A 13,232-nucleotide genomic window follows, 5' to 3' on the forward strand; every position below is an offset into this window, starting at 1 on the left:
TGAAAGGGTTTTTGCATTTTATAGTAATACTGTAAACAAAAGATTAAAAGTCAAAATATTGTACAGACAGAATGACACTGATAAATACAAGGTTTGGAAAAAGGCAAAAAAAGCTTTTCCTTTCCTCTGCAGCATTTTGTAAAGGAAGAGCAAGTTTGTTTACAGGGGAACAAGAGGAAATCTAGTCCTAAAAGAAAAACACACCTTTGTTACTTGAGGTGCTACAAACTCTGTGACTGCAATGCTGTGAGTGGAGGGTTCAGGAACTTGCTGCTGGGGGTTCCTGTGGGGTGTGGACCACTCTGATTTCAGCGTAGCTGGAGCAGGGGCTGGCAGTTACTAAAGTGTCCCTTGGATTTGGATCAAAGACAGGTTTAAATAAGTGATAAATTACACCATAACTCAGTGTCACCCTGCTTTGGAAAGCAGGTAAGATATGTTAAAGAACAGCACACAGCGCTGTCCTGAGAGACTGAAAAACACCATCTGCTGCCTTTCAGCCATGACAATTTAAGGAAAAGTTCCTAGATGAATCCCAATGTATTTAATTAATTACCAATTGCATGATTTTGAAGTAGGTTTCACAAAGGTAATTTGCAGTTTTAATCCCAGCCTGTTGTCAGGCTAGAGCTGCTTCTGGGGTTCAGAAGGGCAGAAAGGAAATAAAACCCCCAATGAAGAACATTAATTTACTGGGCTGTCATCTCCTCTCTCCATTCCTTCCCTCCCTCAGACTCTGGGAGCCACACAGCACCAGGAATCCAGCACTGCCGTGGCACTTGTGCTTGGATATATCCACACAAACCATGGCTGGCTCCTGAGCAGTGACAATGCTTCCAAATGGGACACAGGCAGAGGCAAAAATCAGTGATTTCCTGCACCACCTGAAATTCAGACTCCCAAAAATATTCTCATTTTTGAAATTATGGACTGACACACTTCTGTGAACTGTTACACTGGGGCCAGGCAGCCTGGCAGGGGTTATTCCGTCAAATTTTGAAAGATTTGCATAAAAATCTTAGGAGATATGAGAAATGTTTTCACATTTGGATATGTTGAGGTACAGAGGTTATGTGCTGTGGCAGACACAGCTGCTTTTGCACTGGCACTCTTCTAACTTCCTTTTTTTTGTTAATGAGCACAGAAATCTTTAGTGAAATTGCATCTGGAGTTACTGAGAAATGCTGCTGCAAACGAGACAGTGCCTCAAAGATGACAGGAAAATTCTGCAGGAAACTTAACAATGAATTGCTAACTCAGAAACAAAGGATAATATTTTAACCACTAATGCCCTAAAGTAACATCAAACATATATATTAATGGCATAGTGACAACTAAAAGAAATAACTATTAAGTTTCAAATTCCTTCCAAAACAGATAAAGTGACAAAGACCTTGTAGAGTTACACATAACAAGCTTGGATGCCCACAACTACTGCTACTACTGGTTTAGCAGACTAAAAAAAAAACATATTGCACAACAGTTGATATGGGAAAAGAGAACGTTGGGCTTGTACCCCGTTACCAGGACAAACCTTCTTCCTGCTGGGAGCGGTCCCGGAGCCTGGGGAGCCTCAGCCAGCGGGATCCTGGCAGGGGAGGCTCTGGAGGGATGGAGATGATGCCCTCCCATCCGTGCAGAGGTGTCAGAGCAGTTCCACCAGCAGGACCTGAAAGCAGAACGTGGCCCCAAGGAAACATCTACAAGAGCTCGGTACAGCGCTGGGACGTGAGAGTGGCTCGACAGCTACTTGCAACATGCTATTACCCATAACTACACTGGCAACACAGGCACAAAATAAGGCAGTGGGTTAAATTAATCATAAAATTGTTAGAAAACATGCAAAAATAATACTGAGTTAAAAAAAAAAAAAAAAAGCTTCTTGCCCCTCGAAGTTTTTTTCCTCGTAAAAATGCGCATAGTTCCACACCTTTATGTTGAAATCCAACCTTTAAAAAACCCCAGAGTAAAAAGCCCCGAGTGCCTCAGTTGTTGTTCTCTTTGGTTGTGATGGTGACCAGCTGCTTGGCAGCCTTGGCGATGTCGTAGGCGCACTGGATGACCTGCTGTGTCACCAGCTGGATGTCGGGCGCGGGGCTGGGCTCGGCGGGCAGCGCTTTCCTGCACTCCGACTGCAGTCTGTAGGCACTGGATGTCAGCAGGCGCAGGGAAGTCCTCACCAGCTCCGACTTGGGCTTCTGGGAAGGGAAAACAGACGCTGGAACAGGCAGAACAACACAACCTTTTAATTAGCTGGGAGTGCTCACAAGGGTTCTTTGATGCGGGGCGGCTGTGGACAAGCCCTGCCTTCCCCTCGTGGCAGCAGCCAGAATTTCTCCTTTCAGGGTGATTCCCAAAGGCTGCCAGGCAGCAGGCAGGGAGTTTTGCTCCATGCCCTCCCCTTAGGAAATTACTCATGCACATTTCTGGTGCCTGTTTACTGTCCCAGCCCACGTCCTGGCTGGCAGGAGGGGACAGCATGTCCAGGACGATTGATGCAGGCGGGACAGCAGCCTTGGCTCTTTCCTCGCAGTTTTGGAGAGGTGAGTAAGACTTTACAAGAACTCAGTCGTGGGGATTTCACTCCCTAAATCTGCTGTGAGCAAACAGATCACTTTGATGGATGGATAGCAGATCTAAAGGTGGCTGCAGGAAAGAAATGCAGGCAATGGCACTGAGATGGAAAAGGGGGTGATGAGTCTGGTGAAATTCCCATATAACCACACAACTCTTCATGCCACATCCAAGCACCTCCAGTTTTGTGCAATTCTTAAAGAGTTTTACATTCAAGAGTTCAATTAAAGGCCTGCACTCACACTTTAGCCCTTCCCAGTTCCCATGCTAATAAATACACAGGTCCATCATAACCCCATCATTTCTCTCTACCATTTTCATTTTGAAGGGAAATAATTTCTGATTTTCATTCTGAAGGACACGTGAGGAACGAGGCCGAAACCGTTCTGATGGTGGCAGGTACTTACTTTTGGGAACAAAGCTGCCATTTCTGTCACTGCCACATGTATTCTCTCGGAGCACGGTATATAGCTGCAGAAAGATGCCCTGGGTTATTCATTTTGTAGAGACTCCTTTCCCTCTTCCCTGCTCAGTGACTTATTTTAAAAACAACCACGTGACTTCACAAAAAAGCAGGAACTTAACCAACAGTGCAAAAGTATTTCTTAGATTTTCATTGTTCTTCAGAGTTGGTTTGAAGGAATAACTGTCCATACTTTTTATGTAAAACATTGTCGGGAATGTCTCCGTTTGTGTGCAAATTCAGAACACCAAGATGCCTTCTTGGATTAATTAATACCCAATAAATAGACAAGGCAGAGTTCTCACACACATGCATCCCCAAACTACCAACTGCATTCACAGTCTGTGGGTTCTAGACTAAATATTCACTAATTCTGATGAGTTAGTTCATAAAACAAAGGCAGATTCCATAAATGCTCATAGATTTCACTTCTGATTTATACACAAAATAAAAACTGGTCTCTTCAAAATAGAACTATTTACCATAAACTGCTGTGAATAGTGCAGTGTTAGTGTGCTCTCTCACAGTTCTCATTTCAAAATACTCACTTTTATGCTTCAAAGATTCAATTTTAGTGTTAGTTCACATGATCCAATCTTAAGCAAGAGAATCTCAAAAATCACAAAGCATTCAAGAAAACTATTCAGCATGTGTGGGTTATGGTAGGTCAGTGCCCTTTCAAGCAAAAAGAGCCCCCAAACCCACCCCCACAGTCATTATTTATTTGATCTTCTTGCAACACCAAAGGTGCAAAAAAATCAGTCACTTGCAAATGCACTGAGAGAGAAACAACACACTGGGGTCACTTTGGCAATGCAGGAAAATTGCTTTAAAAGGAGTATTTCCATGTGTCTCAAGTCACATGAGTTCTTCCAAATAAACTAAAAGTGGAGAGAGGTCTTCCAAGTTCACTTCAATTCCTCTTCTGCTGTGGAGTTAATGAATAATCTGCTCCCTGCACCCTATCTCGTTAAAAAGTCAATTTACTGATTAAACCCTTTACTAACAAGGCAGAGAAAGCCCTGAGAATAACCTGAATAAGACACTCAGGTGAACAACACACATTTCATTGTATGTTCTCTAGGTCAGCTGCAAAGTTTTCAGCGTGGCCTGGAGGAATGGTTTTAGTTTAATGTCTAAACACTCACTGTGAGCTTGTGAGATGCTCTGACACTGTGTTGGGTTTGCACACATTCCAGTGAGACATCAGGAAGATATTCAAGTAGTGACAGCTTGGAAAAGGAATCCCTCATTAGCAGTAAATTGTGTTAATCTCTTCCTCCAAGCCTGACATTTGTTGGCCGGGGTTTGAACCTGGGCAGTTCTGTTTTAAAAAGCCTCTCACACAAATGTCACTTTTATTTTAGGCATTAACAAACAATAATTTGGTCAGGTTGGAAGATACCATATAAGCACATATCTTTTTTCATGGATTTGGGATACAAATGATCTCATTTGACCCCCAGCTGTATAAATACTTGAGGGACCTCAGCTGTCAGGTGTGAATGTTCCACCTTGAGAATGTGAAACTCCTGCTGCTTTTGCAATGGCGGAAAGAAGCAGCAACTATGTGTTTTGTTCATAAAATCACAGAATGGTTTGGGTTGGGAAGGACCTTCAAACCTCAAAGATTTCTTCCTTAAGGAAGAAATTCTTCCCTGTGAGGGTGATGAGGCCCTGGCACAGGGTGCCCAGAGAAGCTGTGGCTGCCCCTGGATCTCTAGAAGTGTCCCAGGCTGGGATGGATGGGGCTTGGAGCCACCTGGTCTAGTGGAAGGTGTCCCTGCCCATAGAGGGGGTGGAACAAAGTGGGCTCTAAGGTCCCTTCTAACCCCAACTGTTCTGTGATTCCATGAGCCAACAGAGTTGTAATTTAATTTATCTTGACAGACAATAAAAAAAGGAACAGAGAGAGAAGAATACACCAGAGCCAGCCCCAGCTCCAGGCTGTGGTTCTGTTCACTGCTAACTACTGGGAGCTCAAGGGGCTGTGCCACACCCCTGGCCTGGAGGGGCTGCCTGCAGTTCCCTCATCCCCTGGAGCATTTCATGCATCGCCTTCCATGACCCCCTGTGGCCGGAGTGGGAGGGAAAGAGGCAGCAGAGAGAAGGAGAAAGGACACTGTGCCTGGGAGGCAGGGACAGAGGCCAGAGTACCAGGAGGCAGGGCCGGGCTGCTGGCTGGTCAGAGGCTGCTGGGGCGCTCGCTCAGCCCCGGGGACCCGCGTGCCGAGGCTGTGTCTGAGCTGGGATGTGCCCCCACGCTCCAAGGGCCTGCTCAGCCCATGGAGCACAGGGAGAGGGATGGGAGAGAGTGAGAAACAAAAGGAAGAAGGGGTTTCATTAATAGATGATATTCTTGCATCGCATTTTTTACTCTCCAGTTATCTATGCAGCACATGGTTTTTCTCTACAGCGTTCCCAGCACGAGCTTGGAGGATGTGTTATTACATCCTCAAGTACCTCATTTTGGTAAGGAAGCATTCCCCTGTGTTAAGGAAGCCAGGGAAGAGGAAAACAAAAACAGCAGCTTCCTAGTTCAGTGTTTTGCAAGGTAACACTCATCTAAGCATAGGCAAACACTCCACTCCACGTGTGGCACAGAAAACAAAAGTGCAGCATAACAGATTTCTTAGAAACCTGATCAATTCAACAACGAAAGCCAGGTATGCTGCATTGTTTCCTTCAGTGATTTAGAAAAAATTCACATCCTGTATAGTGTGATACACATAAAAACTACACTCATTTAAAGCTTCTCTGTGTGAAACAAGCAACAAGAGACTGCACTGGAAAAGGTTACGCCAAGGGCAATGAGCTCAGCACAAACACGGCAGAAGTCGTCACTCGGCCTGAGAAGGAGAGGCCACGCCGGCCCTGCTAAAAATAGCAAAGTACAAGAAGGAAAAAACACAGAACAAAAGTGGCCCCATTGTTGTGCACTTCTCTGAGCGAGGCAGGAAGTGAGGGCTCAACACAAACCGCTGCTGCTTCTCCCAGGCACAGAGGGCACCGAGCTGGGGCCACAGCAGAGCCAGATCTGCCAGCCTGCAGGACCAGGTCTGCTGGAGCCCAGAGTGTTCCAGCTCCAAAATGTGCTCACACCTGGGAATTTGTAGCTTTGATTTACAGCCTTCTACAAAGCTGTGTGGGGAGCACCACCTGATGATCAGCAGGGCAGTATCACTCCTAGTCACCCACAGCTATTCTGGAAATTGTTCAGGTGGGCCAGAATTTCCCTGAGGGAGCTGAAGCTGCTGCAGCCTCATGTGCTCAGTCAGTGTTCTGCTTACTCAGCTGGGTCTGTATCTAAAACCAAAATCCTTTTGCTGGTACACAATTTGTACTAATACTTCAGTAGGAAAGCCAAATTCTCCCTCTTTCACAATTTGCACCCCTGAAGCAAGGCTTGGTGTTACTATCACGTTCTGCAGGGTGTAATTACCTATGGACATAGAGGGGTGAAGATCCAAGAAAACCTTGGAGTGAGTTTTGTGCAACACATTTGATTTGTGTCTAATACAACACTCATTTTGCAGCAGGACTTACAAGTTAAGGGCAGGGCAGGCAGCACTGCAGCCAGAACACCTCACAAAGGGCTGGTCACTCAACTCCAACTTGCCCTGTGGCACTAAGGACACCAGGGAACACGACAGACCTACACATTTTATAGGTGTGAAATAGCAGGGCTGTATTTCACTTTCACCTGTGCTACAAGGTGAAAATACCTGAAGAATTTCCTTTGTTTTTTCACCAACTCCAGAGCTTTTCCAGCACTCCCTCCTTACCTGTCATGTTTGTTCTCCTGTGCTGCTCGCAGCAGCTCCTGGATGTTCTTGGTGATCTGCTCAGTTTTCCGAATCACATCTTCTGTACTGGGCAAACTGGAGCTGGGGGCTGAGTCTGTGTCCTCAGGGATGGAGCCCTCCCCCTGCCAAATGACGCTGCGCTGCCGGCCCTTCCTGCCCGACCTGCAGGGGAGCAAAGCAGGGGTTGGTCTGGGGACAGAGCAGCTTCCTGTCACCCCCAAGCTGTGTCAGCTCTGTCTCAGCACCTACCCCGGCTCCTCCAGCTCCACGGGGGTGGTGGGGTTGTCATAGTCGCTCTCAGACACGCTGCTCTGCTTCTCCAGCTTCGAGCCCTGCAAGGAACAGATTTACTTCAGCCTGTGCAGGAAAGAGCAGCCCTGGGCTGTGCCAGAGCCACGTCCTGTGCACGTGGATTTGCTCTTTGCACAACAGCTCCTGCAGAAGACACTACCCTGGAGCTGCTATGCCCCTCTCCCCATGCCAGGCTGCTGCTCAGCTTGTACCACTGCCAGCCCCTGAACACCCAGCATGGCAGGACAGACAGACAGACAGAGCACAGAGTCCTTCCCTGCCACTGAAACTGCCCCAGGGGCACACTCTGACAGGCCACCAGAATGGAGAAGCAGCACCATGAAACAGCAGCCTCAGTGGTCAATGAGAACCACTGGAGAGGGAGAGAACCCCAGAGAAAAAGAGAACCCCAGATCAAGAGAGCAGAGCAGAGGCAGAGACCATGGTGGGGAGGCTGAATGCAGAGTGGAAAGCAAGTGGTGGGAGGCTGGCCCTGGGAAGACCACTGCAAAATGGGAGCCCAAAACAAGGGCTGAAGACTGTGGCAATGGGAAAGCCAAAATAAAGTCAGGAGACAGAGATGTGGGAGCCCAAACCACACATGGAAGACTGAGGGCACGTACAGAACCGATGAGACCCAGAGCTCATTACAGTTTGGGGGCAAACACAAGAGTGGTTAAAACCCACAGTAAAGTGAAGCCCAAAACAGGGTGGGAGGCCCAAGTGTGAGGAACTGAGGCCCATTGAATGCTTAATATTGGTACAGAGTTGGAAGACCAAGTGAGAGTTGTGCCCCAGAGCATGGGATGAAACAAGGGCAGGAAGCCCATCCATCAGAGTAGAGGGGCACAGAAGAATAGGGTCAAAAGGAGGATAGGGGCCAATTCCAAAGTGGAAGCTGAAATGAGAGCAGGAGGAATGCAGGGAAGCAGAGGCCGGATTGAGCTCTGCAGCCCCATTGCAAAGTGGGAGGCTGATCCCAGAGCAAAGGCTGAATGAAGAAAGGGACACCAAAATGAGCTTGGAGGCCAAATCCTCAGCACACATCTGCTTCCTCAAGTTTTCTAAAAACTGCAAAGCTTCACCCAGGTGCTGAGCACAGTGTGTCTGGCGTCAAATACACCACACTGCTGTCACTCTGATCACAGGAAGAGCAGCTCAGGGTCCTTCACAGCCCTACCATCCAGCCCTGGGGCTCTTACAGGAACCCTGAAGTCATCACAAGGGAGTCTTGAGGCTTAAACTGTAAGGGACACCTCCAGTCTGCATCCCTGACCCAAACATTTAGGAATCTGCTTACCAAATAATATTTCTGCCTCGAGGACAGACCAAAAATGTGACCAGGAACTGGTTTTCACTGAGATTCAGTACATTTGTTAAGCATTCATCTGATCTTAAACCCATCAATTCTTAAGCGAAGCACCTGGAGTTAGGGACCTGTTTCAATTTTAAAATTACTCTGCACAGAAGGAAAAAACCAGCATTTTTTGAACGTTCCTCTCTCAGGACAGCTGGTAAAGATCAGTTGTAAAAGTGATACGTATTTTGAAGATAAGAAACTACTTTATGTAGAGTCTGACCTTTCCCCTCTCCCAGGTGTACAGAGACAACAATCCTAATAGCAGCAAAGCTCTACCAACAACAGTGATCAGTTACAAGAAGAGGATACTACAGAATCACTAATATAGAATCAGTGTAGAATAAAAACAATCAACCAAACCCTCTACAAGTTTCCAGTACCAGAGAGCAGCCAAAACCAGATTTCCATTTGGCCAAGCAGGATATTCCCTTCAAAGTTTTTTCTTCTATACCTACTTGCAAGTCTAATATTTTCTGGACTAATATGTCCAAACACCGTACAGTCAAAATAAAAAGGGGACAAAAATAATTAAAAAGCAGGTTCTGTGTCCTGGCAGAGAGAGACCAAAGTAAACATTTAAACCCCAAAATATGTTATCTGTAAGGCAAACAAGTCAGTCAGGACCACCTGGATTGGTGCATGCCACTGGCCCCCAAAGAAAGCAGCTTTGAAGCTGGGCCTCATGCAGTGCTTTTAGTCAGCAGGAGAGTTGTACATTGGCTTAGAAATATCAGTGAGCCTGGAAAATCACTGTCCAAACAGCAGCCAGCTTGTCTTGGGGCTGTTGTGCAGCTGAACAAGTGACCTGTGCGTGGTGTTAAAGGCTGAAGATGTGAAGTTAGAGAGAGGCAAGAGCCCAGAGCTCGTGGCAGCAGGAATGGAAGGGAGGAAGTTCTGCTCCATGCAGGCTGGAAGGCCAGGCAGTGAGAGGGGGAAGAGAGAGGATGTGGTTCTGGGGAGATTGGCACCTCCTCCAGGGAGAAGAACGATTGGGAAGGTACTTAACCCTTCGTGTGCTCTCATCCCTCGACCAGGAGAGCGTGGAGGGGAAGGAAGGTAGAGATGAAGAGGAGGTCACAAACGCACTCCTCCCGATCTAAAAATGGGAAACAGAAAAACCAAAACCAAAACACAAACAAACTCTTAACTGAAATTAAAGGAACATTCTTAAAACCATGGAGATGACATAAAGCAAGAATGATGTTGAGAATTTGACTTAGGCTGAGGGGACTTAATTGTTTCAAAATACAATTGAATTCATGCCCATTCTAATACTGAGATTCCAGAGGTGCCAAATTCCATGGAGAATAAAAAAAATTCACCACATGCCAAATTAACTAACTCCACACAACAAATCAATGCTTCAGAACTGCTACTGCTATCCAAATTTCCACCCAAACAACCAAAGGACCTATACAAAGCACTGTCACATTTTGCAAACACTATTCTCACACAGATGAAATTTCTTGCTGCCAGAACTGCCATTGTATCAACATGACAATATAATTTAAAATTATACAGATTTCATAGCTTAAATTAACTTAATTGAAGGCGGAGACTGATTCTCTTGGTGCATTCAGCTGTCTTCTGTGGAATGTGCATGGAATATTTGCCCTCCATCATGCAAAAGGTAAGTTCAAAATACATTTTAAAGTTCTTAATGATTTAACTGGAAGGAAATACAAGACATTGCTATCAAGAGGGAAAGATATTGTCAAAAATCCACACATTTTAAATCTGTGTCTGAAAGATACTGTCCTGTATTCCAGCCCACAGGGTAATCTAAGAAGGTGAAACAAAAAATTATTTGTGCTAATTAATTAACTGCTTCTGTTAATTAAATGCACTGGCGTGTGTTGGGTCACTTCTGTAAAGTGTGAACACCTCAGTGCAAAATCGCTCTGGCCAACAGAGAACTCCCTCTCCACATCACACAGGAAAATACTAAACCAGAAGAATCTTCTTGACTGGCAGATCTAAACCATCTCCAGCCTCCAGCTCCAAACTCAGAATTAGAAATTGGTTGTCTGGGGAAAATATTTCCATTTTATTTTATTTTTGTAAGGTGGTTATAAAGTTCCACATATTGGTACCGGTGTGTTTATCTCCAGAAATACATTAACTTTACCTACCTTCTTGGAATAGTATTTCCCCTGCCTTCCTGGTTTTCAATTACATATTGATATGTTTTATATATATATATATATATATATATAGAGTGTGGTTAAAAAAACAGGTGAGCAGAAGCCAAAAGCTCCAGTTTACATATTCCAGAACTGTTATAGCTTCTGCTTTTCAAACCATCAGGCTCCTGCAGACATGTTAATACAGCAAACATGAACAATTCTCACAGTTCTTATTCCCCCTGGTTTGTTTTTTTTTTCCCTCTGAGGCAGAAGCTGAGTGAACGAGCAGAGCCGGAAGAGACAGGAAAGCTGAACATGACAGGCAATGCAGAAGCAGCAGCAATTTTACTCACGTGTGGAGGGAAGGGCTGCAGCCTGGTGATGTTTTCTTCTGGGTAGGTGACCTCCCCCATGGGCAGGTAGGGCTTCTGCCCCGAGCCAGTCTCGTACATGGACATGGGCCTGCTGCCCCGGGCCGACGGGCGCCGCTTTAGGGAGGAATTGCTGCTGGGGTCTGGGTACTCAGAACCACTTTGCACCTGATAGATATTGGTTGTGGCCTGTCTTCTGAGGTTGGTATTTTCACTCTGTAGCGTTTGGAGCTGAAAGAAATGTTTAGCAGTGGGACTTGGTTTCCTAAAAGCAAGTGCCGAAAGCAAAGCGACCGCGCGACACTCGCTTGTCAGCCGTACTAGAAAATCCAGGTACTGCTGGCTGGGGGTTCATTTCTTTTTCAAAATCTACTTGACTTGCTGGGTATGAGCATAGAAACACCTTTGTTCCAGATCTGGAACTATTTAGGTGCTGATTTCCAGCAGCTGCTGGGATGTAAACTAAGTTAGATGTTAAAATTGGCTGTTGTAGCTCAAAACACATGACCCATTCCCTCCAGCCCGCTCTACTGGCACAGGAATCCTGGGACAGAATGAGGCTGTGGGGGAAGGACTGCCAACACAACAGTTTTCCAAGCAAAGGGATCCACTGCAGCAGCCAATACAAGGACTTAGAAGACTTTAACATAAGGCCAGTGAAATCTGACAATGCCAGAACTGCAGCACAGACACCAGAGGCAGCACAAAGGGACTTGAGCTTGCTCTGCAAAGCAGGGAGAGAGTTTAGCTTATGAAAATTAGGCATCAGCTACTGCTATCTAAGAAGACAACAAGAAAACATTTTAAAGCTTTTTTATTATTATGTATTTATTTGATAGTAAAAATGCACCAATTCTGATTATTTTGTGGACTTGGAATAAGTTTGCTATATTAACACATCAGAAAAAAAAGATGCAGTGAAGAAAAACTGCAGAACAGCAAGGATTTCCCTTCTGCTACACAACAGAAATATCCTAAAGCCTCATCAATTCATAGGTCCCAAAGGGGCTTTTTTTTCCTCTAAATGATTATATATGTCTAAAGAAACCCAATGTAAGTGAAAAGTTAATTCAATTGACGTGAAAGAAACGCTGAAACCGGTACAAGCTATTGAAAGGCCAAGGAAACACCCTGAAATCTCCAATTCCAACAGAACAGAAGAGAGTTGGCACTCAACAGACAGGGATATTCCAATCTGCTGAATTAGCTCAGCCTCAGGTGCAAACAGTTCCACCACTCTCCAAAATCCCTGCTCTGCCACAGAACAGTGGGTCCACCCTGCAGCCTGAACAACTTCCTCTACATATGACTCTTGCAGCACTGTAATTATTTGGAAAACAGGATTTTAATGCTAGTTAAAGGGATTCATTTGAGGGGAAGCAGCCAGCCCTTTCTAGCCAGCCAGACAGGATAGTGAACTCAGATATAAATTGTCCTTTACCCCACAAAAATATAGATAAGTGCACAAAGACAAAGTCTGCCAGCACTTAATTCCTAATTTTTTAAACCTGATATTTATATTTTAAACCTGATGTTTTATATTGAAGCAAGACAGGAGAAACACCCAAAACTTGCAACAACTGTCCTGTCACTTGGAAAACTGATGTCAAAGTTTTGACATAAGTCAAATCATCCTCATGATTTGTAGGGCTGGATCACCACCAGCACCACGAAAAAACAACATTCAAAGCATGTGTTGCACATAAATTTATAGTCTCATGTCTGATTTCAAAGCAGCTTCACTTTAAAATGAGTTTTCTCATTATCCTAATACTGGATTATTTCACCTTCAGTTCCAGCAGTTTTATTCTAACAACTTCAGATACCCAAGAGCTGGAGGGAGGGGTTTCTCTGTTACCTTTTTCTGCATAATCCTCAGCTCATCACTCAGATTGATGTTCACTTTCATTAATTGCTGAATCTTCACCTCAGAAGCCACCAAGGCATTTTTAACCTGCATATATTCCTGGGCTGTCACTGGTCCATCTGACAAGTCTGAATCCAAGCTCTAGGAAAAGGAAGAGAAAAATACAGCATTAAGAAGAAGAAAACTAGACCATGAGATTTCAATGGCTTTTCATGTACTTACTTTAAAGGCATCACAGTTCAAATGAAGTTTAAATTAATAAAATCCATTAACCAGAATAATTTGAAATCTCTAGAAAAGCAATCTGATGTCAATTAGCTCCTCTAAAAACATTTGCATCAGCATTTCAAATACTGTTTTACATGGATTTTTGA

General features: G+C 44.9%; 1 protein-coding gene across 14 annotated transcripts in view; it reads right to left on the minus strand.

Annotated features, from left to right (window-relative positions):
* The window catches only part of GIT2 (GIT ArfGAP 2), a 24,685-nt gene continuing 11,453 nt past the window's right edge, over positions 1–13,232 (minus strand). For 2 of the 14 annotated variants that reach the window (XM_086856088.1, XM_086856087.1), the window contains exons 14-20: positions 12,850–12,999; positions 10,974–11,222; positions 9,501–9,590; positions 7,093–7,175; positions 6,823–7,005; positions 2,982–3,045; positions 1–2,198 (exon numbers count right to left, since the gene is read on the minus strand). In XM_086856088.1, coding sequence (XP_086712214.1) covers positions 1,986–2,198; positions 2,982–3,045; positions 6,823–7,005; positions 7,093–7,175; positions 9,501–9,590; positions 10,974–11,222; positions 12,850–12,999 — 1,032 coding nt within the window. In that variant the 3' untranslated portion in view covers positions 1–1,985. Of the gene's footprint in view, positions 2,199–2,981; positions 3,046–5,052; positions 5,312–6,822; positions 7,006–7,092; positions 7,176–9,500; positions 9,591–10,973; positions 11,223–12,849; positions 13,000–13,232 lie in introns of those variants that run through there. The other 12 variants (XM_086856091.1, XM_086856090.1, XM_086856096.1 and 9 more) reach the window with 7 other exon arrangements.

The sequence above is a fragment of the Cyanistes caeruleus genome, chromosome 18 (assembly GCF_971803275.1).
Source record: "Cyanistes caeruleus chromosome 18, bCyaCae1.hap1.1, whole genome shotgun sequence".
Lineage (NCBI taxonomy): Eukaryota > Metazoa > Chordata > Aves > Passeriformes > Paridae > Cyanistes > Cyanistes caeruleus.